General features: G+C 37.2%; 1 protein-coding gene across 1 annotated transcript in view; it reads left to right on the forward strand.

The window, feature by feature from the left end:
* ALG13 (ALG13 UDP-N-acetylglucosaminyltransferase subunit) overlaps positions 1-26,334 on the forward strand; it is an 88,657-nt gene that overhangs the window by 45,172 nt on the left and 17,151 nt on the right. The window contains 12 exon segments of the mRNA XM_037060165.1: positions 244-352; positions 1,620-1,684; positions 2,012-2,112; positions 4,422-4,549; positions 5,466-5,715; positions 6,140-6,253; positions 6,442-6,598; positions 7,651-7,771; positions 10,526-10,558; positions 10,663-10,718; positions 14,012-14,083; positions 15,271-15,436. Of these exon segments, the coding sequence (XP_036916060.1) occupies positions 244-352; positions 1,620-1,684; positions 2,012-2,112; positions 4,422-4,549; positions 5,466-5,715; positions 6,140-6,253; positions 6,442-6,598; positions 7,651-7,771; positions 10,526-10,558; positions 10,663-10,718; positions 14,012-14,083; positions 15,271-15,436 (1,372 nt within the window).

The raw sequence follows: 26,334 nt of genomic DNA on the forward strand, positions 1-26,334 counted from the left end.
ATTTCCCTTCTTCCATCTAAAAACTTTTTAGATTATTTGCATATTACTTCTTTAGCCTCCCAATTTTTAAAATGCATAGTAAAATTTATTGTGGAATTTATTTCTTTTATTTCTTGCAATAAGGAAAGGGAGGCATATGTACAGTTTTTTTTTTTAAGGAAAAAAAGAGCTTTAATTCTTCTTCTTACAAGGAAGACTTAAACTAAAGATGGTGAGTTTGTGGCATGATTATTTTTGTTTTAGTCTCCAGAAAATCCATCAAAGATGCTCTTCCCCTATAAGGTGCTCAAAGCTCTGGATCCAGAAATCTATCGTAATGTAGAATTTGATGTTTGGTTGGACAGCAGAAAAGGTAATGAAATATCAGTAGGGTGATTTTGAATCCTGACAGATCCAGGAGAATAATTTTGCAAATTGTTTCTAATAAGAGACATTTCCATTATACTGATATGAAAAACAGCCAGGTACTTACTTTTTGCCTTATTCAGTAACATGATTTAAATCCAAAGGAGGACAAATAACATTTTTTGGACCATAAGATGCAGCTAGGTTTTAGAGGATTAAAACAGGAAAAATTTTGAAGAAAAAATGTGCTAAAATGTTTAATAACATAACATAATATTTCGCCAATTAACTGTAAGCAGAACTGAACAGCAGCATTAACAATCATTATTCCTCCCAAATTGGGGTTGGGGGAACCGGATGTGCGTTTTATAGTCTGAAAATATGGTAGGTTTAGACATGGGAGGGATCATTTAGAGTCTGATGTTTACTAGGGATTTCAGCTTAGCAGACTGTGTAGAGACAGTCCTTAGATAACTCAGAGTGCCAGAAACATGTAGTAATTATAACTAAGCTCATCTTAAATTTAAAGGGTTTGCCCTTTAAATTTAAAAGACTGCCCTCATTAATAAATGAGCCGGTCAAGTGTTGGCAAACTATGGCCTGTGTACCAGGTATGACCTGCCATCTGTTTTTTATATGGTCTGTGAGCTAAGTAAGAACAGATGTTAAATTTTTGAACTGCAGAAAAAAATGAAAATAACAGTATATTATATGAAATCCAAATGAAAATTACATGAAATTCAAATTTTAGTGTTCATAAGTAAAGATTTGTGACAGAGTTGAGTAGTTTGGTTAAAGTAGGTCTTAAAGTTCTGAGAGGTAGTCTTTAATGTTTCATATTTAGTACATTAAACCACATGAACCTAGGTGTAGTTAACAATATACAATGAGGTTAAGACCTAGTGGAACACAATAAGTTGTTAAAAATAATGGCCTGCTTTGAAAAAGCTATGTATTTTTTTTATTGAGGTGTGTTACTTTCAAATTTTACCTTATTAATGTTTGACCAACTCTAAGATTAGAACCTCCTAATTTCCACTTACTTGCATTTTATAGCACAAAACTGTATTTGCAAGTCTCCTTAAATTGATCACAGAAATAACCCATCAGGAGTGATAGAATGACCCTTAAGGAACCCCCCACCCCACCTCCATAATTTTTACTTATGGAGGTAGCATTTTAAAGACTCTGTGGTAAAAGTAAATTAGAATATTAAATGATATAAAATAGGAAAGGAAACACTTTGAGTTTGATTCTTCATTTTCTTTAAATAGAACTTCAAAAAACTGATTACATGGAGTATGCTGGAAGACATTACTGTTTGGGAGACAAGTGTCAGGTTAGTTCCTTCTTTAAAGAATCAGTAATTTGTTTTTCCAAGATTATGGTTTCAGTCATTAATAAGTGTTCAACAAAACTAATTTACAGAATTCTAGAAAAAAATTTAATGTTTGTATTAAATTTTAACTACAAACTTTTGTCAATATATGTAGACTCTTTCAGCATGTACTGCCTCCATTAGACCAGACTGGCAGTCTTGATTATCAACTTGCTTTTAATAAGTAGACACTGAACCCCATTTGGGGAATTGTGGTATTTTTGTTTGGCAGAAGCCAGATCTGCTAGTAGACTTGAGACTAGATGTATTCTGTCTCTTCTCTTTCAGGTTCGTTTGGAATCAGATGGAAAATATTATAATGCTCATATTCAGGAAGTTGGAAATGAGAACAATTCAGTAACAGTCTTCATTGAAGAATTGGCAGAAAAGTAAGAATATAATAATGTGTTGAATTACTAAAATCTTTGGCTCCTGATGCCTTTTTGTAATGTTAAATTGAGAATTACCAGGATGCTAGTAAGAAAACCAAAGTTACATCTGGTACTAGCCTAAGATGATTTATCTTAAACTATAAAGGTTTATGCTAAACTGAAATCTCAGTACAGTCATGTGCTGTGTAATGATGTTTCAGTCTATGAAAGTGGTCTTATAAGATTATAATAGAGCTGATTTTTCTTACACAAATGGAAGGATATGTGGTTCAGGACAAATTTTTTTTTCCTCTGATGGGAGCAATATCTGGAGCATGGTAGTAGATTTCCTCTCACTTACAGCACAGATCACATCCTCATCAGTCAGCTGTTAACCTATTTTAGCCCAGAAAAGCCTGTCCCCCATCACTACATAATGAGAGGATGCTACAGCTCTCCTGGATCTAGCATGATGTCTTCAGTGTACATTGCTATACATTGTTTGTTGAGGACCTAAGATTCTGGAGAAGGACACAAGTCCACAGGAGCTACCTTCACAAGTATTAAGTGCCACCGACATTTCAGTAAGGGCTGTCTGTGTTAGTGTGGAGCCATCCTGTCCCTATACTTTGAAAATATGTTCAGGTTGTAATGTAAAGCATAGATAAATTTCATTTCTTCCATCCATTCCATGCCAGAGAGAGCCCTTTGTGCCAGGTAGCGTCAATGGAACCAAAAACAAATGTCCAAAGTCAAGCTACTGAGTCCCAGGTCTACACCCTCTCTGTGTTAAATACCCTCTGTTTTATGAATAGCACAAAGTTCCTTGATGTTGCCGCTGCTCCAACACGTGATAGCCCAAACCACATTGCCACGACAACGCCTATGTTCCTTTATCTGTCCATCTTGCTGCTTCTTCCTGCTGATCCTCAGGCCACTTTTCACTCCCTCCTGAGTCACTATTGTGGTGATCTATGTTTTACCCAGCCAGTTTCTCCTTGATATTTCCAATTAATTCAGTCCACATGGAGCTTCATGTTCATGTTCATCCAGCCAACAGAGTTTATGGACATCTTCGATGACATGAACAGCTTCGATGCTGTTTCTGACCCTGTTGGAAGGAAGCATGAGCAGAGCTTGTGGGACAGTGTTTATAAAGTCTACAGTAGTGTCCCAGGCCTTCACATTCACTCACTGACTCACCCAGAGCAACTTCCAGTCCTGCAAGTTCCATTCATTAAGTTCTTTATAGAATGTACCAGTTTTTTTCTTTTATACCATATTTTACTTTTTCTATGTTTAGATACAAAAATACTATCATGTTACAGTTGCCTACCATATTCAGTACAGTAACATGCTGTACAGGCTTGTAGCCTAGGAGCAATAGGCTGTACCATTTAGGTTTGTGTAAGTACACTCTATCATATTCACATAATGACAGAATTGCCTAATGATGCATTTCTGAGAATGTGCTTCATATGACTGTATATGTATGTACAAAAGTTTATAAATTCTAGGCACTAGCCAACTTTGACAACTTATTACTTATTATATTAAGTACAAAAGAATTCTTTTAAGAAACTGTTCATACTAATTGGAAAACTGGTTTGCCAACTGAGCCTCTGCCAGTATCACAGCAACCAGATAATTGGATCCTTCTCATACTTTAAACATACTCCAGAATTGTCTTGAGAATGTTAAAGTACAGATTGATGAGCTACACCCCCAAAGTTTTTGATTCAGTAAGACTGTCATGGGGGTTTGAACTTCTAACAAGTTTCCAGGTAATACTGATGCCATTAGTATACCTTGAAAGCCATTAAATGACATTATACTGCCCTAATGACCAAAATATCTTAGCAACTTAGAACAATAAAATCACTTCTTGTTCATTTATCATGTTCATAGTGGGTCAGCAAAGGAGACCCTGGCCAACAAAACTTTATTACAGACAGATAAAAAAATTATACCATGGCAAACCATGTGCTGGACCTTAAGCATCTTCTCAGTTACATAGCTTATTAGCCTTAAGTCAATGGGCTGGGAAAATATAATTCTCCTCCAAAGAGAGACGACAAATATTTGTAAACTGGTCAACTGCAGTCTTTTCTTTGGAACATGATTTGTGCTGTAAACATCTGTGAAATTGTACAAACCACTCTTAGGTTTTCTAAATTTAAAAAGAAATTGATCTCTACAAGGAAACTAGTATCAATAGTTTTAAGTAGAATGCACTTGAAAATGTAGCAGAAGGGGTGGGGTTTGTGTATCAAATGAGAATTAAGTCTGTGTTGCAATGACTTCATGGTGGTATCATTACCTTCAAGGCATGTTGTTCCACTGGCTAACTTAAAACCAGTTACTCAAGTGACACCTGTTCCTGCCTGGAATGCTATGCCTCCCCGAAAAGGAAGAGGTTACCAGAAAATGTCTGGGGGCTATTTCCCAGAAATAGGTTTGTATACTGAATTCTAAAAATTTCCCCTTGTTTTATCCTACATTATAATTTTTTAAAGGGTATAAATAAGACTTGTAGGGTAGAGTTTCTCAACTTTGGCACTACTGACATTTTGGGGTGGCTAATAACTTCACTGGGCGCTGTCCTGTGCGTTGTAGGGTGCTTAGAGCATCCCTGGCCTCTATCCACTAGATGCCAATAGCATACTTCCCCCAGTTTTGACAACCAAAAATGGCTCCAGACATTGCCACGTGTTCTCCAAGGTGTGGAGGGGCAGAAGTGTCCCTGGCTGAAAACCACTGTTTCGAGGTACTTTGTGTACACTTAAGCTGAAGTAGATTTTAGATTCTAAAACTTGAAGGGAAATGATTTCTCAGAGAACTAGGAAAACACCTCACAGAAGAAGCAGCCAGAGATACTAATAGGCATTAACTTGGCATTTTAATGACCAAAGCTGCCTATCCTAAGCCTAGTGCTGAGATGTCCAGTGTTATAGAAATTAATTGCTGGCTTTTCCCTTCCAAATGAAATATCTAATAAAATCCTTAAAAAATACATAAATTCTGCCCTGGCCAGTGTAACTCAGTGGATTGAGCACAGGCTGCAAACCAAAGAGTTGCCAGTTCGATTCCCAGTCTAGGGCACATGCCTGGGTTATGGGCCAGGTCCCCAGTAGGGGGTGCATGAGAGGCAACCACACATTGATGTTTCTCTCTTTCTCCCTCCCTTCCCCTCTCTCTAAAAATAAATAAATAAAATCTTTAAAAAATACATAGGTTCCCTCCTTGTATTTTTTTTTGTTCCTAAGAAAAACATTTGAGAGTTTTTGGCATTTGTGGGTATGGTGGGGAGACACAGGATCTTTTACTTGTGGTAATGAAGCTTATTTGCTACTTCTTTGTTTGCCTGAAAGTTATGCCTGAGATGGACATGAAGCAACAGAAGAAGATGTTCAGGAAAGTTAGAGGGAAAGAAATTTATATGTCCATGGCTTACAGCAGGGGAGACACCCTGCCTCCGTCCAGTCTTCAGCACAGTGTTATGCACTACGGGCATGACCCTGTAATGCACTACTCACAGACAGCTGGCAATGTTATGGCTAATGAACATTTTCATCTTCAACATTCATCTCATAGACAAGGTCGGGGATTTGGGATGCCTAGGTAAGTTTCAAAATAATGTACATCTCTGTTTAGATATTGAAAATAATTCCTGGACAGAATTACATTAGAATTTAGAAATATCTTAATTGTTTAGATTCCTTGTTAATTTCTGCCTACAGAGAGCATAGAGGATGAAATTTATGTATATTTAAATTCTTGTTAAAAACATTTGTTGGAAGATTCATATTCTCACAATCTAGAGAAATAAAGAACAGTTGAAGAGATGCTAAAAGATAAAATGCCATCAAGATATGAGTGCCATGTATATAGTCCTGTATCCATTAATATTGGATAGGCCTAATGACAGTAAGGAGAACCAAGTTCTTTGTATGTGTACATTTTTAGAAAGATGAGTTAATTCTAAGACTGACTACTCAAACACTAGTGAATAAAGAATTCTCTTTTCTTTCCCCCTTATTTTTAGGGACTCATCTCGCTTTCTAAACAGGCCTAACGTGGCAGACCTTAAAGTTGGTTTTTACCCTGGCCCAGGGAAAAAGTGCTGCCAGAGCTATGATAACTTCTCCTATAGATCTCGGTAAGTGCATTTTAAGTGTAAAAACTCAGAGGAAATAGGTAAGTCTGGCTTCATTGTTGAGGAACAAATGTATGGACTAAGTTTTTTAAATGTCAACATTGAGATGTTTAAACTGTTATTTAGAAATTAGAAACAAATTACTACCATATTTTATAATTTTCTCCATTTCATTCTCCAAAATACTTAAGTTCCTTTAGACGTAGTCACCGCCAGATGCAGTGTGTGAATAAGGAGTGCCAATATAGCTTTGCCCCAGAAAATGGACAGATGCCCCAGGGCTTGGAAGAAACCATTACTTTTTATGAAATTGAAGAAGGGGATGAGACTGCTTATCCAACTTTACCTGTAAGTAGTTAAAAAATATACACAAAAAGCTGTTTAGTTTTCTCTCTTTAAATAAAGCAGTGTGGATAAATTTTAGCTTATTGTACAAATGACGAGATAAAGCCCTTCCTGAAAAACAAGATTTCATCTCAGCACTTTTAAAGGTAGGAGAAGAAAATATTTTTTAGTTGTATTTAGAGAAGGAGGTAGAGGTGGACAAATAATCTTGCTTATTTAGTAGCATAGGCTAATATTTTCTGGGGGTTGTTTTTTCTGGGTCATTGCCCCACATTTTAAATTCTAAAGCACATTAAAACATATACAGGTATGTATGAGGTCGTCCAGAAAATATCCAGCCATTTGCTACGAAAAAGGGACATTTCTTGAAGATATGAGCAACATTGTACATAGGACAGTGACACCTCAATCACCTTCAAAGTAGGCACCTTGGGACCTCACACAGTTCTCCAAATCACCATCAGCTGCCCCTTTGCATTTTTCTGAATCTCATCAACAGGCTGAAATTTTTCCTTGCAAAGGTGATTTTAGTTTTGGGAAAAGCCAGAAGTCACAGGGCATCAGATTTGGGCTGTAGTGGGGCTGAGTCGCCTGGGTGATTTGATGTTTCACTAAAAACCTCTGCACAAGATGTGATGTGTGAGCAGGCATGTTGTCATGTTGAAGCTGCCAGTCACCAGTTGTCCATAGCTGCAGCCTTCTGAATCATCCAAACAATTTCCATGGAGGAATGCTGAAGCTTAATGCAAAATTTGATGCAAGTTCATTGCTCTACTTGCTCAGTCATTTTAAATGTGATGGCCACACAGTATACATCCTCACTCGGTGGCATCTACCACCCCCACTGACTAGTACAGCGAAGTCGTCATTGTTCGCACATGGGCATTCCAATCCACTCTCCTTGATTGCCAGTTTACATCAATGTTGTGCAAACCATTCTCACTTTATTAAGAATGGCTGGACTATTTCCGGACAGACCTCATATATACACACACTTTCTGAATATAGAGGGAGAACTGCATGTGTGTGTGTGTGTGTGTGTCTCTTTGGTACAGAATAATGGAAGGCCCTTTACAATGGTTCCTCCTACTTCGACATACTGTGTTGCAAGGCGAGGACATAACTCAGGCAAACAGACTTTGAGCTCAGAGGAGGGTGATGGCCAGAGTAACAACGGTGAGTCAATTACAGTTAAATGTTTTTCTTAAAGATGATTCTTGTGTCATTAAAATATCAAGGCTGTGAAGTAGACCTAAAGTTTTTGTTTTGGAGGGGGGTGTCTCCTTCTGTTTTGGTAGCTTGTTTTCAAACAGTTATCAGTTTTTGTCTCAAAGCTTGCTAGGTTTTTGAAGATATCTTGGTATTTCTGAAGGCCCTCTACATTATTATAACCTATTTTCAGTTTTTCACATAGCTTTATAGTGAGTTTTGATTTGGTGGAATTTCAGTATGGAAAACATCTGTTCCTTGTTAATAAGGTACTATTCATGTTGTCCTCACTATTTCCAATAACTACTTTAGGCTCCTCATGTGACTTATTTTCCAAGACTGCTATGAAATAATTTCATTGCCCAAAGAAGTCTATTTAACCTATAAATATTACTATTAATTGAATTCTGTGTCCTAAATAATTATATTTGCAATTTAATATGCAAGGGGAGACCCCCAAAAACCTGGAATTATCTTCTGAGGGTTGGCCCCTTGTAGTGCAGGCTTCCCCTGCAGGGTGAGTGTTCTAGGAAACATTTGTATCAGTGTATCAGCCAGTGTTGTTGTGAGAGGCTGCATTCAGCTTCAGTGAACTTTTTTGAAGACCCAACACACTTGCCCATTTCATGATGGGTGATTTATGAACGCACCTGTCTACACCAAGCTGAGTATTCAGCAGTGTTTGACTCAAAACAGCATGACCCTGTGCCCCACCCTCCCTATTCACCTGATCCTGTCCCCAGCAACTTTTTTGTTTCCCTGAATTGAAAAAGTCCTCAAGGGGAAACATTTTGCCAATGCAGTAGAAGTGAAGCAAAAAATGGCAGTAGCACTAAAAGGCTTCAAAATCAACAAGTTAAAAACCTGTTTTGAGCAGTGGAAAAACCATCTCATTAGGTGTACTGCATCAAATGGAGAGTACATTGAAGGTGACTGAAGTTTAAACATGTAAGAATAAATACAAAACTTTTTATAAATAAATTCTGTTTTTTGGGCTTCCCCCCTAATTACTATTCATTGAATCCAATGTACTAAGTAATTATATTTATAATTTAATGTAATACTTAAACTGTATCCCTCTGAGGTGTATGGTATCCTTATTTTATATATGAGGAAATTGAGGTTTGAAGGGTAAATGACATGGCCAAAGTCATATTTGGTAAGTGGCAGATTTAATTTTTTGTAACAGCTTTATTTAGATGTAATTTACATACTCTACAGTTCATCTGTTTAAAGTGTAAAACTCTGGTTTTTAGTTTTTCACAGTTGTATAACCATCACCACAATTAAAATTTCAGAACATTTTTGTCATCCCCAAAAGAAATCTTGTACCCATTAGCAGCCACTTCCCATTTCCCTTCCCTAATTCCCAGCTATATGCATCCACCAGTCTGTTTCTCTCTTAATGGACTTGCCTATTCTGGACATTTTATATAAATGGAATCATGTAATGTGTGGTCCTTTGTGACTGGCATAGATCAGTTTTGAATTTGGGTTTGTATGACTCTAAAGCATATATGTATATATAAATGTATGTATATATGTGTATATGTATATATATATGTGTGTATGTATGTATATGCCCTCAACAGTTGTTATAGTGTCTCTTACCACAGAGTCTGCTTGCTTTCACCATTTTACTATAAAATCATATATGCCTACTTAAACAATTCTAGAGGAGTTGGGTGTATTAAGGAGATGTGAGGCAGTCTGAATGACTCAACTCTACTGGTCAAGTTCCTTATTTTCTTGAGATGGTCTACTTTTTGCTACTTACGTAGAAGAAAATAAATATTCCTAGGAAAAATCTAGCACAAGGATAATACAACATTTTGAACGTGGCTGGGCATTCATGCGATTAAGGATGTATATGCTCTGCTCTTTTACTCAACAGGACCCTCTTGTCTTTTCCCTTTAAAGTGGTGGGCATCTTCAGATGTACTGCTCACTTGCAGTGGCATTTTCAGAGTAACCAAATCTTTTTTCTCACCTTAAATCCTGCTGTCTGGAGGGGTTAATGCATGTGTGTTTGAAAAGCAATGTGTTCAATAATCAAATCCAGTTTTGACTTGTGTGTTTATTTGGTGAAAAACTGTGCAACTGGAGATTGACTTTCTCTGCATTTCAATGGCGTAACAGTCTTAAAGCAAATTACTTTAGTATACTGAGTCAATGTTAAACACATTATTTACATGACAGGCTGAAAAACAAATGAGGCATGATATACCCCTTTAATGTCCACCTAAGAAAACTATGGGTTATAGTTAGATTAAAGTCAACATTTACTACATGTTAAGCATCATGCTATATTCTTTTCATTCCTCTAGGTACTATTACATCCCTGTTTTATAGTGAAGAAAGTAAGGCACAAAGAGTGATGTAGTTAATCAGCATTCAAATCTAGCCCTAACTCCAGAGTCAGCAAACTTAATCGCCATAATCTACTGCCTGACTGGAAAATTGGACACAGCTGGATTTTTCACCTCTCTCTGAACTTTAAGAACTAAGGAAATTTCAGAGGAGAAATTTGTGCTGTTTACAGCCAATCTCTGGCTTCAGTATCTTTTGAGTAATATGAAAGCCCAAATCACTTACTGCAAATGTATACATTTTACTTTTGAACATATATGTCCATAAAACTTAAGAACAGAGCAAGTGCTGGCCATCTGGCTGAGCTAAAAAGCTCTACCATAAACATACTTCTTCTGTCTTTTTTTCTAGGGGGATATCATGAAGAATATATTTATCCTTCAGGTCAGTGAGATCTAGATAGAATCTATGACATTCATAATTGTTGATAAAATTTCAAACTATAAAATAATGCTCACTTTTTACTTTACTTTGGCAATATCCTCTAGAACCAGACAATGAAACTTCAGGTGTTTATAGCACAACTGAATCTACAGCAAATTTGGTAGGTATTTAATAATAACAGCAAGCACTTATAGCTCCTCCTATGTATTAGGGCAGTAATCTAAGAATATATATAAAAATGTATTTAAATCAGAACAAACCTATAAGGTAATCAGGGTACCATTCCCGTTTTGTAGATGAAGAACTTGAGACCCAGAAATTAAGTAACTCATCCAAGTTCACTCTCCCTTTCTGAAATTAATTTATTTAGAGATACTCCTAATATGTGTTGACACATAAGGAAGTTCAAACATTGGCAGTGAAGGTTTTTTAGAGGATTTTATTAGGACTTTTCTATCAGTAAGAAAGGGCCATAAATCTCAGTTACTTGATATAAGAAAATCTTGCTTCTTGTGTACATTCCATGTCCATTGGAGGTCTATAGGAGTTCTCTGCTCAGGGACTCAGGCTTATGGAAGCTCTGTCCATGATTGCCAAGGCAGGAAAGAAAAGGTAGTGAATGGTGCACTGATTTGTACATCTTCCAACTGGAGATGACTTGTGTCACTTTCTTTTTTTTTTTCCATTGGCCAGAGCATATCCCACTAAAGAATTAATTTCACTGGTCATGGAAGTCAAAAAGTTGGCGATATTTTAACAGCAATAAGTTTTACAGCATTCACTTCAAACTCCCTCTTACAGACAAAATACTTGCTTCTATGTCAGAGGAGACAACTTGAAAATTCCATTCAGTGTAATTAAACTCAGTGCCCAAGGTTTCTGAGAAATGTGTCATACTCTCTGTATTGGGTCCAGATGTGGCTCTTCCTGATCTGGAAGCATAAAACCAAAGATACAAAATTATTTACCCACTACAAACCCAATTGGGAGTGGTGGAGCAGGAACTACAAAATTGCAGTAAAATTCCCACTCAGAGGGGAGAAATGGGAGAAACACAGTTACTTGCCTGTAGCAGGTCTGACATCATGATGAACATACATTATGAAGGCCTCCAATCTGGGAACTGTTCCCTGGAGGGGCCTGATTTGTTTTCTGGGGCTCTTGGTTACTCAGTCCCTTCCTTCCTCAGCCATGTTAGAAATAGGCATAGGTTTTGGTGAATAATCCTTTTTGGTAGCTGAGCAGCATTCTTAGCCTGCTTTTTACTCATAGAAAATTGGTAAATCCAAGGGTCATTTTACTTTTGCTCATGGTTTCTCTGGCTGTGTGATTAATTTTTTATGCAGCTTCTCTGATTTTTATTAGTTTCATGTGCCAATATGCCTACTCACAATTTCTTTTTAATAGTAGATACACTGCACAGATTTGCTATAGTGCTTTACTTTCTTAATTACAATGTTTCTCTCTACATGATTGAAAGTACCAGGAGTTTATCAGGCATTGATGGAAGAGCCCATACCTTTGGATGCTTTTCCATGAGCCACTTTGTTCAAGTACAAGTATTCACTGGGTATTGTGTATCATTAGTTGCTCTCTTGCTTTGACATATCTTAATGCAATCAGATTTTAACAATGATGTGATTTCTGGCTTCAAGGCCAAGTTTTAACTGCTCTTTGTTGTTCAAAGCATTTATCCACTTTGTCTTCTACAGTTTGGGGTAGAAGTAGCTATCTCTTTTATTAGGAGCTACAAGTTCATAATCTCCATCCCAAGTTAGGTTTTTTTTATAGCAATACCCAACTTCTAGTTACCAATTACTGTTTTAATCAGACTAGGTTAGGCTGCAGTAACAAGTCCCCAAAATTTCAGCAACTTATCATAGGACAGTTGTTCTTGATGGTGTTACATGTCTAGTGTAGGTCTTTGTTCATCATAGTCACTCAGGGACCCAGGCTGATGGAAATGAGCTATCACAATGACCTTGGCATAGGACTAAAGATAGGAAAATTGAATGCTGGCTTCTAATATTTCTGCTTGTATTTCATTGGACAAACAAGTTGCATGGCCATACTTAACTTTAGATGAGGCCAGGAAGAGAAGCTTACCATGTACACACAAGGAGAACTGGAATATTTGTGAAGAACATGAATAACTACTCTGTGTTCCCTAACTATGATTTAAGCTTAACTTTGGTAGCTTCAGGTAGTATATTTTTGTTTCTACTGTTTAGGCAATACATCTTAGGAAGATGAAGAAAACTGATGTGTAATTCTCTCACTTATTTTTCCTTCACTTCCTTTGCCCCTTCTAGAGAAATAGTGTGTCCCATCTTTCTTCAATTACTATTCTCATATCACATTACCATTTATACCATTTTTTGAAATAGTCTCCCAACTGAAAAAGCAAGTAAAAATCTCACCATCAGACATAACAAGAGCAGATCCTTTAATTTCACTTGTCACACATCCCTCTTTATTCTTAACTTACTTTATCATGCATCCCATTAACTTCCATTTTTTTCATGTTATGTTCCAAATCCACTCTCATAATAAGAAAATTACTTAGAAACCCATAATAAGTTTCTAAGTAATTTTCTCAAGGCCTTCTGAGGAGAAAGGACAAATGCAGGACTTAAAGATTTTCAGGCACAGAGCCTTCTAAGAAACCATGAACATTTATTCCTACTTCTTATTTCTGTGTCCCTCTCTCATCCAAATTCTTCTCTAGAATTGTTTAGTATTTACACTCGGCATTCTGAATCAGGACTAAAGTTTTAGAAATATGTGATCTTAAGTTCATGTTAAATTGGGCTCATATTTGCCACAGTATGGTTCCCCTTGTTTCTGTTATTACTTTCCCTGATTCCCTCTTTGTTCTTATCATTATTACCAATTTTTGCTGCTGGTTTTTTGTTTGGTTATTTGTTTTACTGTCATAACAATTTGTCATGCATACCTCTGAGCCTGTTAAAATCATGTTTGCTTTTACAAAGACAAGGTCTTGAGACAGAGGGAGTGGTATTTGAATTATACTACATCCTGTTTAGATAGGATGTAGCTGAACAACCAATTATCCACCTTTATTCTAAGCCACATCTTTAGATGGAATGTTTTCTTTTAACAAAACTTGTTGGTCTACTGATTTTGAAGCTTTTAAAGCAAGAGAGTCCACTGAGAAAGTGTTCAAATTATAATACACTGGTGTATTTTAGTATCTGCATTGGGACTAGAGTTGGATATAGATAGATAGGAAATAGAGTAGTCACCTAAATCAAGCACTGCAGTGATACCTTTTGGAGTGTTATCTTAGTAGTCACTTCCAAATTTGAGTACTTTCAGAATAAATCATCTTTATTGATTTTAGGAAATTTAAAAGTGAAGCAGATGTTTTATTGATATGTTGTTTGGTTCTTCATTTCTCTGTACTTAACTGTATTTCTGTATTCACTAAAGTCTCTTCAGGACAGAGGACCATGTTCTATGTCTCCTCAGGACACAGTTACCTCATACAACTACCCTCAGGAGGTAATCTTTATAGTGTTATTAAATGGTCAGTTGCAGTGGTCTGAACAGAGGAAAATGATTTTCTCTTCACTCATCATACTTCAAAGAAGCTGCTTATGTTCCTATCTTAAGTAGTATTATACCTTGTGGTGCCTTGCACAGTGATTGGTGAATTCAGTCAACAAACTATCTGTCGTGTTTCAGACACTGCTCTATGTGCTGGCATTAAACTACTCACAGCCAATCGACTCTGAACTTCTTATGTAATGAGTGAGTTAATATAAATCACCTGTCAAGTCAGTGTCACAAATGTAAAGCTCTCTTATAGAATGGGGAATTGGCATAAAAATGTAGCTAAAACCATAAGAGTGAATACCATCATTGTGGGAAAAGGAAGACATTGAGAACACCTAGAGTAGAGTCTGTGGATCACTAAATTTTAGAAGATGAGTAGAGAAGGGACAGCCAGGGATGGGGGAAAAGCAGGAGAGCATATTTTGGAAAGCCCAGGAGGAGACTGTTTGAAGAAGCAGTCAAGTGTCAGTTGTTCCAAGAGGTCAAACAACATAAGATCTAACAAGAGTATATTAGAATTTTTTGCCATGGGGACCACTAGTGACTTTGAATACAGTTTCTGAGGACCAGAGTAGGTAGTAGCAATACTTCAGTGGGTTGTAAGGAAATGGAGACTGCAGTGAGGATAATGTATTCAAGAAGAGTCTGCTACTATTTATTGAACACCTCTCTCTGCATAGCCCTTTATTGGGTCCTGTGCCCTAATCAGAAACAGAATTTAGAGTCCGAAAAGTTTTAAACATTCAAAAATCATTTTCTGTTTTTAAAAAAGTGTGTATAAATTTCTGCATAATACGCAGGAAACGTACAGGTTACCTGCTGGGGCAGAGGAGAACAAGGTAGATAGCCGGTAGGGGCTGGAGGTAAATTTCATTGTTACACAATTTTATACTTGATTTTTGAATCATAGTAATATATTACCTTTCTAGAAAAATAATTGAAAAATTAAAGCTTTCAAAGTAATCTGGGGTCTTCTAAAATAAATAACCTGCGTATACAGGGTTTACATAAAGATTGACTTCCCCATGTTTTAGTTATCAAAATACTATTTCCTGAAATTTTGGATCAGGGAAGAGACTAATAATGTTTGAGAAACCAAACTTAGAATTCTAAACTTTCTTCCACACTTACAGGTGATGGTAAATTCTGCAGCAATTGCAACTTCCTGTGCCAATAATGTTCCAGCTCCAGTCTTATCTAACTGTGCAGCAGCTAATCAAGCTAGTAGTGCCACTTCAGTTTCCTCACAGAATGCTATACAGCCTCTATATGTATCTTCACCTACACAAGGCAGGCCAGGTAGGTTGTTAGTGGTTCCTTACTTTGGAAGCCTCTTCTCCTATTCATGAACATGCACATACAACAATTTTAGTGATTAGATAGGATTACTTTAATTTTCAGGATTACATTTGTTTAACCTACTTAACAAAATATCTTCTATAAATAACCAATCTATGAGATTTGAGAGAGCCAGTATTTTTTTCTTCTTTTCTTTTCTTTCTTTCTTTTTTTTTTTTACAAATGCGGCTTTGATGTGATTTTTAGCTGTCATTTTGCTACCCCTCTGAAAATTATTTATTTTTCCTTTTTATTGAATTTATTAGGATGACATTAGTTAACAAAATTAATTATACAGGGTTCAAGTACACAATTCCATAGCATATCACCTGTATACTATATTGCGTTTTCACTACCTCAAGTCAAATCTCCATCCATCACTGTTTATCCCCATATCCTGCTCTAACTCTCTATCCCACCCCAGCTGTCACCATACTGTTGTCCTTTTCCATGAGTTCTTTCTCTATTTGTTTTCTTTTTTGGCTGACTCCTTCACCCTTAACTGCCAACCATTGACCCCCACCCCTAAAAGCTGTCAGCCTGCTCTCTATGAGTCTCTATTTATTGAACACCTCTCTGTTTTGCTTGTTAGTTCATTTTGTTTTGCTTGTTAGTTCATTTTGTTTGTTAGATTCCACGTATGAGTGAAATCTGTCTTTCTCTGACTAGCTTATTTCACTTACTGAAAATGTAAAGGACTGTATTATTTTCTCTAACTTTAAGTTAAGCTTTATTATACAGGAATTAAGATAGAGGTGCTTTCATACTTTACAGAATTAACTCCTGACAAATTGGCTATTAAATACATTTCTACATAAAACGAACCATTTTTTCATGAATGTTGTAAAGAGTATAGGTGCTAAAATTTAAGAGAGCTAGGTTAGAATCTTGGTTTTACAACTTAACTAGCTATGTAATTTGGACAGGTTATTGACCCTGTCTTTTTTATGAGCTAATGGGTACTGATAGTACCAATTTATGAAGTGGTTGTGGAATTTCAATGAGATAATTTAATTAAAATTTTTCAGAACTCTGGGAAGGTGGTGGCAACTATAGCATAGCTTTTGGCAACAGTAGCATAGCTTTTCAATCTGAGTCTCCAAATAAAAATGGAAATAATAAAACCAAGACCCATAGAAAATATTTACAACAAAACTAGGTGACAAAAATGTAAGCAGGTAAGGACACACCACCAGTTATAAGACCTGCATGCCAATTTGGAAGGAAGGAGCAGCTAAGACTGGCAAGACTTGTCTTTATCTTTAGAGGGGAAGGGAAGGAGAGAGGGAGAGAAATATCAATGTATGGTTGCCTCTTGTGAGTCCCCTGCTGGCAACTGGCCTGCAACCCAGGCATGTGCCCTGACTGGGAATCGAACCGCGATCCTCTGATTTACAGGTCCGTGCTCAGTCCACTGAGCTACACCAGCCAGGGCTGCAAAGATGTTTTTTAAAAATAACATCCTTATAGACAGTAAAAGCATGTCAGAAATGTGCTCACTAAAAAGAACTAAACATCCCTTACTGGTGTGGCTCAGTTGGATAGGTGTCATCCCACAAAGTGAAGGGTCACTGGTTTGAGTCCCAGTCAGGTCACGTGCCTGGGTTGCAAGTTTGGTCCCTGGTCAGGGTGCATATGAGAGTCAACTGATCAATGTTTCTTTCCCTCCCCCTTTCTCTAAAAATAAATAAAATCTTTAAAAAAATAAAAGGAACTAAACTAAAAGTAAACTAATAACTATTTCAGAATGAGATAAAGACATTAATAAAATAAGACATTAAAGAATGACAAATCAGGGTGAATGATGGGTTGGGGTTTTGCCTAGCAGAGGCAGCCATGGCACCAGAGACACAAGGTTTGGCAGGGTCTACCCTGTGTTTCCCGGGATGGCCACTCTGAGTCCCATAGAGTCTGCACTCACTGGGGCCAACATTGTCAGCCTATAAAATATAAACCTCTTGAAAGTGTGTAGTAGAGCTAAAGAAGACGACAGTCAACCCAAGGCCATCCATCTGAAATTGTAATTGGCTCACTAATAATCCCAGGACAAAGTTAGAGATCACAACTCAGGCCTAAGCCTGCCTTTCCTAAGACCACTACAAAGATGTTTGATACAAAGGCTTGGGTGAGTGGCTTTCTTACAACAGTTATTTTGGCCTTTACTCTATTTCTAGCAAATGCTGTATTGTACTGGAAATTGGCCAAGATGATTGAGGCCAGGGAAAAGGAAGGACAAAAAATAAACCCCAAAATGTCAAGAAGATATTGCAAAAGCAAGTATTAAAAGAATGCACAGGCTCTGCTACCATAGAAAACTTATTTGGGAAATTATGCAGCTTTTGAAGGACCCTCTAAGGGGGGGGGTGTCAAACTCATTGTCACTGGGGGCCACTTTAGCCTTGTGATTGCCTTCAAAGGGCAGAATGTAATTTCAACTCCTTAACAGTTAAGGAGTGGTTACATTTTTACAGTCCTAAAATTATTTCAGCCCTTTGAAGGCAACCATGGGGCTGATGTGGCCCCTGGTGAAAATGAGTTTGAGACCCCTGCTCTAAAGTTTATTTTTGGATTTATGATTAGTAAATGAAGTCTGAGCATTGGAAAATTCATTTTAGTTCTGACCTCTACTATAGCAACTTTTAGGCTTTGGTATAAGAAGTCTGTTGACAGTTATTATAAAATCTTTATAACTGACTTAGTCATTTGTCATTTTGCAGCTTATGTACTGAGATAGAAACATCCTGTGGGGGGAAAATGACTTTAGATTGTGAACTGTATTCAAATACTGGCTCAAAATGGGGTCCTGTTCTGGATGAAGCAAACTAAGAATGTAAAAATGAGAATTGCCCTAAGGTGAAGGTGCACTTTGACTTAAAAGAGATCCAGTATATTAATTCTATCTTTTATCATTACTGCTTATGTCTTAGAACCATTTCTGGTTTTCTCAAAGCAGAATAGTATTAATCAATGAGTACTTCAATTTTCTGCATTTTTCTAATTTTAGCTTTTTGAGATACTGGTAATTACCAGATATTCTGCCTTTTTAAAAGCTAATTTTAAAACAAATTCTCCTATCATCTTGACGATATAGAATACCACCTATTGGATATAAAAATTTCATTGCTTATGAATGCTGCCATTACATAGAGATAACTTGTTGAATAGAGTAACACTATGATTTAAAGCTTACAATAAAAAAACCCAAACCTTGTAGTAATTTGGAACCAATTTAGTCTTACTTGTGCTAAGTAGAAATGTGAAGTAGTTAAAATGTCGTATCTGATAATTTGCTGGTTATATGGATACCACTTTGACTTTTTATTCCATTTGTTTTAACTCCTGATTTCCTATAATTTTTGATCAAACAAGTTCATACTAAAAATTAAAATTTCAAATTCATTTTAAGGAATTCTTAAAGAGTAAGTAAAAAAAGAGTAAGTCATTTCATAACTGGTAAAGAAAGGCTTAACATTTGAAAATTTTTTTTGGAATAGTAGTAATTGGGTTAAAAAGATAAATTATGTCAAAATAAGAATGTGTTATAATTAGAAATAAAAAAAACTAAGGGATACTTCCTTTAGTTAAGTGTAACTGGACCTTTTTTTTAAAAAAGATTTTATTTATTTACTTTTAGAGAGGGGATGGGAGGGAGAAAGATCAGGAGAGAAGCATCAATGCATGGCTGCCTCCTGAGTACCACACCCTGAGAACCTGGCCTGCAACCCAGGCATGTGCCCTGACTGAGAATTGAACAAGGGACCCCCTGGCTCGCAGGCCAGTACTCATCCACTGAGCCACACCAGCCAGGGCTATAACTGGAACTTTTTACCATGAAATATAGGCTTTATAAATGCGTGGTCCAATAATTTTACTTGTCAGTATTTAATAGCTTATTAATATTTTCTTCATCTCTGGTTATGAATTTTAAATTACAGAAATTGCCCAAGAGCTTTAATTTAAAAGTGAAAGTAGATACTGAAATAAATTTGATACTTTTTTGTTAGGTAAAAAAGAATAACAAGTCAGAATCAGAAAAACTCAGATGAGGTGATAGAACTTAAGAAAGCAATAGAAATGGAAGCAAGTCATTTCAAGACTAAAGAACATGACTGTATATTATACAACAGAAAATGCTGTAAGAGGAAGATGTTAAGAAAAGGGGGTATCTAAAGTGAAGAGAAAAAAGAAAGATTCAAAAGTGACATACTGAAGTTAGATAAAGGAGATCAAAGACTGACAAGCCCCTGAAGAAGAAAACCAAAGTAAGGGAAGAGAATAAATACTAAAAATTATAATTCAGAAGACTTGCCCAAAAGTAAAAAAGCTTTAAAAGTACCTACTAAAATATTACTACTCTGCATACATGAGACTGTTGACCTAGAACAACCAAAACCAGGATATTCTAGACCAGAATTTAAATAAATAGAAAGTCCTTTGATTACCTATATATAAGAGCCTATGGGGTATAAAAGAAGTAAAATAACTGTCATACTTTTGCAGCAATGCTTCTTAATAGAAGAAAATATAATAACATTTAAGATAATGAAAGAATGTGTGAACCAAAGATTTTATATTCAGCCAAACATTTTCAAGCCTAATGGGCAATATATAAGAATTTAAAATGTATTATTCACATGAGCCCTTCCTGAAGAATCTACTGAAGTTATACGGTCAAGTGAGGTCATCACTAGTGACATGCAACTATTTAAATTGATATTAATTATAACTAAATTAATTAAACCTTCAGTTTGCCTTGGTTGGTGTATCTCAGTGGATTAAGTGCAGGCCTGCAAACCAAAGGATCGCGGTTCGATTCCCAGTCAGGGCACATGCCTGGGTTGCAGGCCAGTTCCCAGTGGGGGATGCACAACAGGCAACCATACATTGATATTTCTTTCCTTCTCTCCTTCCCTTTCCCTCTAAAGATAAATAAATAAAATATTTTTTAAAAAAACCTTCAGTTGCTCAGTCACACTAAAGTCATGCCTAATGCTGAAAGTCACATGTGGCTGGTGGCTACAGTATTGGAAAGTACAGATACCATATTTTGCTGTGTGTAACATGCTCCCATGTATAATGGGTACCTATATTTTTGTGCCTGTTATACCTGGGGTTATTATACCCATGGTATGTAATCATACCCGTGTATAATGTACATCCTTATTTTTCCCTCAAACATTTGGGCAAAAAAGTGCATTATACACAGCAAAATATGGTATTTCTGTCATCACAAGAAATTGTATTGGATGGACAATGTTGTATTAGAGAATGAATTGACCTTTAGACTACTAAAATAATTAGAGACATCAACATAAGACCCAATGGTAAGCATTAAATATATATTTACCTGCAGAATTAAGGCAAAACAAAGGCTGGGAGGTTGAGACTGCTATGTAATGCACCCCTATGTTTGGACAATGTGGATATAACGTAGCTATTTTTAAAAACAACAAAATTGAGATACAACTTGTCAAGCATTTTTTATGCTCTCAATCATACTTTAAGTTCTTTTATCTAGATATTCAGATTATTATTCTAAGACTGTGTAATGTTGGCTAAAACACATAAGTGAGTATTGGCTATTCTAATTTTATCCCATGTTCTTACAAACCAGTAGTCTCAGTATGGAAGGAAAATAATACAGATGTGATAAAATGGCTAAGTAAAAGCTTTTATGGTCTCAATTTTGAACTAGAAGTATCAGTATGAGCTTGAGGTATTTTTATCTTTAGATATATTTGTATTTTACTTAGCTCTGTTCACTGGAAAGGCCTACAGTGAGTATCCTTAGCACTCAGTTTGTGGACATGAAATAACATTTCTCTAAAAAAAAAAAAAAGCAGCAGGTTTGTGGAGAAATTGCTGATTCTAGGTCTGGAGGCCTGGGCATGAAGTGTTCAGGTGAGCCTGGACCATCTTGTCATGCCAGATAGCAAGGAAACTGCCAGAGACTACTAGGGTCATGTGAAAAGGACTCAGGAGCCATCTTGAAGAGGTTCCCGGTGGCCAGAAGATGGAACAGTTTGAGCCTCAACAGTGATAATTGCAAGAACATATCAAATATGTTAAATTTGAAGGTTTCTAATGATAACTTAAAAATTGGTCACCTTAAAGGAATAAGAAACTTTTCTCGAAAATTGGAAAACAAGAGTGAAAGGATCATTTATCCTTCCTTTCTTATATGAACTGTATTACTAGGAAACCAAATAGATGAGGGAAAAATGTTTCTATATGTTACTATTCTAACTAATCATCCAAAAAGAAGTGGTAGAATATAATCATTTTGCAGTCCTTACTGAATGGATGGGTATTACACAGCAAGAGCTGCTAAGATTGCAAGGGACAGTAAGACATTACCCATATATGTGTCAAAGGAATTAATCCTGAGTTTGATCAAGCCTCCTGGATCGAGCTACCTATATGCAGGAAATATAGAAGAGCAATACAATGTGTAATTCTTTGAAATATATATTTGAATATATGTTTACATGAATATACAGTAAAATCAGACTGTGGGAAACTCAACAGGTCTAAGGGTCCAGATTCTTTCTTTTTTTAAAAAAATATATCTTATTGATTATACCATTACAGTTGTTCTATTACCCCCCTTCATTCCCCTCCACCCGCACACTCGCTCCCCCACCATTCTCCCCCACCTTAGTTTATAACCACGTGTCTCAAGTTCTTTAGATTCTATATTTCCCCCACTATTCTCACCCTCCCCCTATCTATTTTCTACCTACCATCTATGCTATTTTCTGTGCCTTCTCCCCGCTTCTCCTCCCACCCCCCGGTTTCTAACCTTCCATGTGTTCTTCATTTCTATGGTTCCACTCCTGATCTAGCTGTCCTCTTGGTTTGCTTTTGTTTTAGGTGTGGTTGTTAATAACTGTGTGTTTGCTGTCCTTTCACTGTTGATATTTTTCATCTTCTTTTTCTTATATAAGTCCCTTTAGCATTTCATATAATAAGGGCTTGGTGATGATGAACTCCTTGAATTTGACCTTATCTGAGAAGCACTTTATCTGTCTTTCCATTCTAAATGAAAGTTTTGCTGGATAAAGCAATCTTGGCTATAGGTCTTTGGATTTCATGACTCGGAATACTTCTTTCCAGCCCCTTCTTGCCTGTAAGGTCTCTTTTGAGAAATCTGCTGACAATCTGATGGGTACTCCTTTGTAGGTGACTGTCCCCTTATCTCTTCCTGCTTTTAGGATTCTCTCCTTTTAGTCTTGGCTAATGTAATTATGATGTGCCTTGGTGTGTTCCTTCTTGGGTCCAACTTCTTTGGGACTCTCTGAGCTTCCTGGATTTTCTGGAAGTCTATTTCCTTTGCCAGACTGGGGAAGTTCTCCTTTATTATTTGTTCAAATATGTTTTCCACTCGCGGCTGTTTCTTTCCCCCTTCTGGTACCCCTATAATCCGGATGTTGGAAAGTTTAAAGATGTCCTGGAGGTTCCTAAGCCTCTCCTCGTTTTTTTGAATTCTCATTTCTTCTTTCCTTTCTGGTTGGATGTTTCGTTCTTCCTTCTGGTCCATTCCATTGATTTGAGTCCCAGTTTCCTTTCCATTGCTACTGGTTTCCTGGACATCTCCCTTCATTTCAATTAGTTTAGCCTTCATATGTTCATCTAATTTGTGAGTATAATCAACCAGTTCTGTGAGCATCCTTATGACCAGTGTTTTGAATTGTGCTTCTGAGAGGCTGGCAATTTCTCAGTTGCTGAGAATTATTGGCTCTGGGACTTTGAGGTCTTCTTGCACCATCCTTTGGGCTGTTCGTGCCTGTTCGGTAGCAGGATCGGAGCCCTAAGGTGTTCACTAGAGCAGGACAACTAAGTCGCTGGGTTGTGACGTTGTATGTGGGAGCGGGGTCAAAGAGGAACAATTGTGGCCCATCTGCTGCCTGCCGCCGCGGCCCCCCACCGGCGCCGCAGCCACCACAGTCACCAAGCCCACGCGTTCGTCCCACTGCACGCGAGTGTGCCACCACTGTCAGCCCCCAACCACTGGGTTCGCTCCCTGGGGCCTGTGCGGTCCATCTCACTGTGCGCAAATGTGCGGCTGCGGTCAGTCTGCCCCACACCCCGACTGGTTCTGGGCTGCCTGCGCATCTAGGTTGGGGGATCTGTCCTGCCTGACTCTGCTCCACTGCTGGCCCTGCCCCTCTTACCGTCCCTGTTGAACGGTTCGTGGTTGTCGGACTTCCATATAATTCAATTTTTCTGGTCTTTGGGTGTGTCTTTGTTCTCCAAACCTTTGTTGTATTCAAACTTGGCTGTGGGAGAAGGCACAGTGTTTCCACCTATGCCTCCATCTTGGCGGAAGTCTCAGGGTCCAGATTCTTTCAAAGAAAAACCGAAAGAAAATGACAGGGATGGAGACAGCACCAATACATTAAAAAAAGATTCAAGACATCAACTTTAAAAAAGTGTCTGGGGATGCACATTTGGATAACAAAACTCTTAAAAAGAAAACCACAGGAAGTAATTACTGTGAAAGTCAGGGTAATGGTTAATTATCATGGGAGGAACAAGATGTGTAATTGGATAGGCAACATGGAAGTTTTCTGGAGTGCCTGGTTAAGTTTTATTTATTGACATGGATAATGCCTACCTTAAAATAATTCATTTATTTTCTGTATCTGTTTTACTTATAATTTAAAAATTAAATACTAGCACAGTGCCTGGAACAAAAACATGCAATAAATATTAATTAATTACCATAGAAAATTTTCATTTTGAATATTAATATAGATCCTGGTTTTACTACTTTGGGACTAACAGTAGGGGAAAGTTTTTACTGTCTACTTCAAGCAAACATCTAAGCTTTAGAAAATCAAGTGACAGGTGAATCAAGCATTGTAATGGCCTCATTTATGTGGAATCGTTGAACACTTACCCTTTAAATGCTAAGCATGTTTACATATAGGTATTTCTAAAAATGTTTACTGCTGTCATTTATTTTACTTTTTGTGTTTTGAGTCACATATGAGATTCAGCTATAACTCTACCTGGCCATGGCTGCTTTTTAGTTGCTCTTTATCTGTCCTCTAGATGAAACAACTTAGGTTTTCTGTTGTTATTCATGTGACTATCTGGCAGCCTCATCCCATCCTCCTGTGAGTCACTTCCTATCTTCCAGGTAACTATATGCCATAATTGCCTTTAAGACGAGACTCCTCATAGGTATCAAAACTTGTTATAACTGAGTTTTGGTAACTGTTCTCAAGGCTTTTGCCAGAGCTAGGACTAGTGACTCACTTCCCCTAAAGAGAGCTTCTATGGGCCAGGTTTAGGGTGAGTTAAGGAAGGTATTCACTCTTTTTTTTATGTTTTTAAATTTTTTAAATTTTCATATATGTATTATTGTTCAAGTACAATTGTCTCCATTTTCACCCCACCACACCCTACCCCTGCCTTCCACCCTTGAACCCACCTGCTTTGGGTTTGTCCATGTGTCCTTCATACATGTTCCTTGATGGTCCTTCCCCTATTAACCCCTATTATCTCTCTCCCCACTCCTCTTTGATTACTGTGAGATTGTTCTTTATTTCATTGTCTGTGATTGTATTTTGCTTGCCTGTTTGTTTTGTTGATTAGGTTCCACTTATAGGTGAGATTATGTGGTATTTGTCTCTAACTGCCTGGCTTGTTTCACTTAGCATAATGCTTTCCAGTTCCATACATATTGTTGCAAAGGATAGGAGTTCCTTTCTTTCTGCTGCTTAGTATTCCATTGTGTAAATGTACCACAGTTTTCCGATCCACTCATTTACTGATGGGCACTTAAGTTGCTTCCAGCACTTGGCTATTGTAAATTGTGCTGCTATGAACATTGGGGTGCTTAGGTTCTTTTAAATTGGTGTTTCAGGATCCTTAGGGTATAATCCCAACAGTGGAATTGCTGGGTCAAAACTCAGTTTCATCTTTAGTTTTCTGAGGAAATTCCATACTGTTTTCCACAGTGGCTGCACCAGTCTGCATTCCCACCAACAGTGCACTAGGGTTCCCTTTTCTCCACATCCTCTCCAACACTTGTTTGTTGATTTGTTTATGATGGGCATTCTGACCTGTGTGAGATTGTATCTCATTGTGGTTTTAATTTGCATCTCTCTGATGGCTAGTAATGCTGAGCATCTTTTTATATGTCTCCGGGCCCTCTTTGTGTCCTCCTTAGACAAGTGTCTGTTCAGGTCCTTTGCCCATTTTTTAACTGGGTTTTCTTCCTGGAGTAGAGTCCTGTGTGTTCGTATATATTTTGGAGATCAAACCCTTGTCCGAGGTATCATTTGCAAATATGTTTTCCCATATGGTTGGTTCTCTTTTAATTTTAGTGCTGTTTTCTTTAGTCATGCAGAAACTTTTTATTTTGATGAGGTCCCATTTGTTTATTCTTTCCTTTTATGTCCCTTGCTCTAAGGGATGTATCAGTGAGTATATTACTGTGTGGAATGTAAGTGCAGGCTTATGTAATGCAAGTGCAGGCTTGTATCCCATTTCTTAGAATTTTGATATTCATCATGGAATTTTTTTGGCATTAATTTTGTGGCTGCTGAAATTTTGTACCTCACTGTACCTTAGTCTTGGCCATGCCCTTTGATCTCTAAAGAAGCCAAGTCTTGCTATATATACATTCACATTTTCTTCTAAAATGTCCTGAAGCAGACTGCACATATATAGACAGGGAGAAATAAGCATTTTGAGTGCATTATGTTGGTTTCTGTTAACACTTTGGAAAAGTTTGCTTCCATTGTCCCAGAGCCATGGCTTGAACTATCCCTTTTAAGCCTGTGAATGAGGTGCTCATACATCTCTAGAGGAGCTGGAAATTATAAAACCTTTTTATGGGGCTTATT

Source organism: Sturnira hondurensis, unplaced genomic scaffold (assembly GCF_014824575.4).
Source record: "Sturnira hondurensis isolate 20B ecotype Veracruz unplaced genomic scaffold, ASM1482457v3 Scaffold0011391, whole genome shotgun sequence".
NCBI lineage: Eukaryota > Metazoa > Chordata > Mammalia > Chiroptera > Phyllostomidae > Sturnira > Sturnira hondurensis.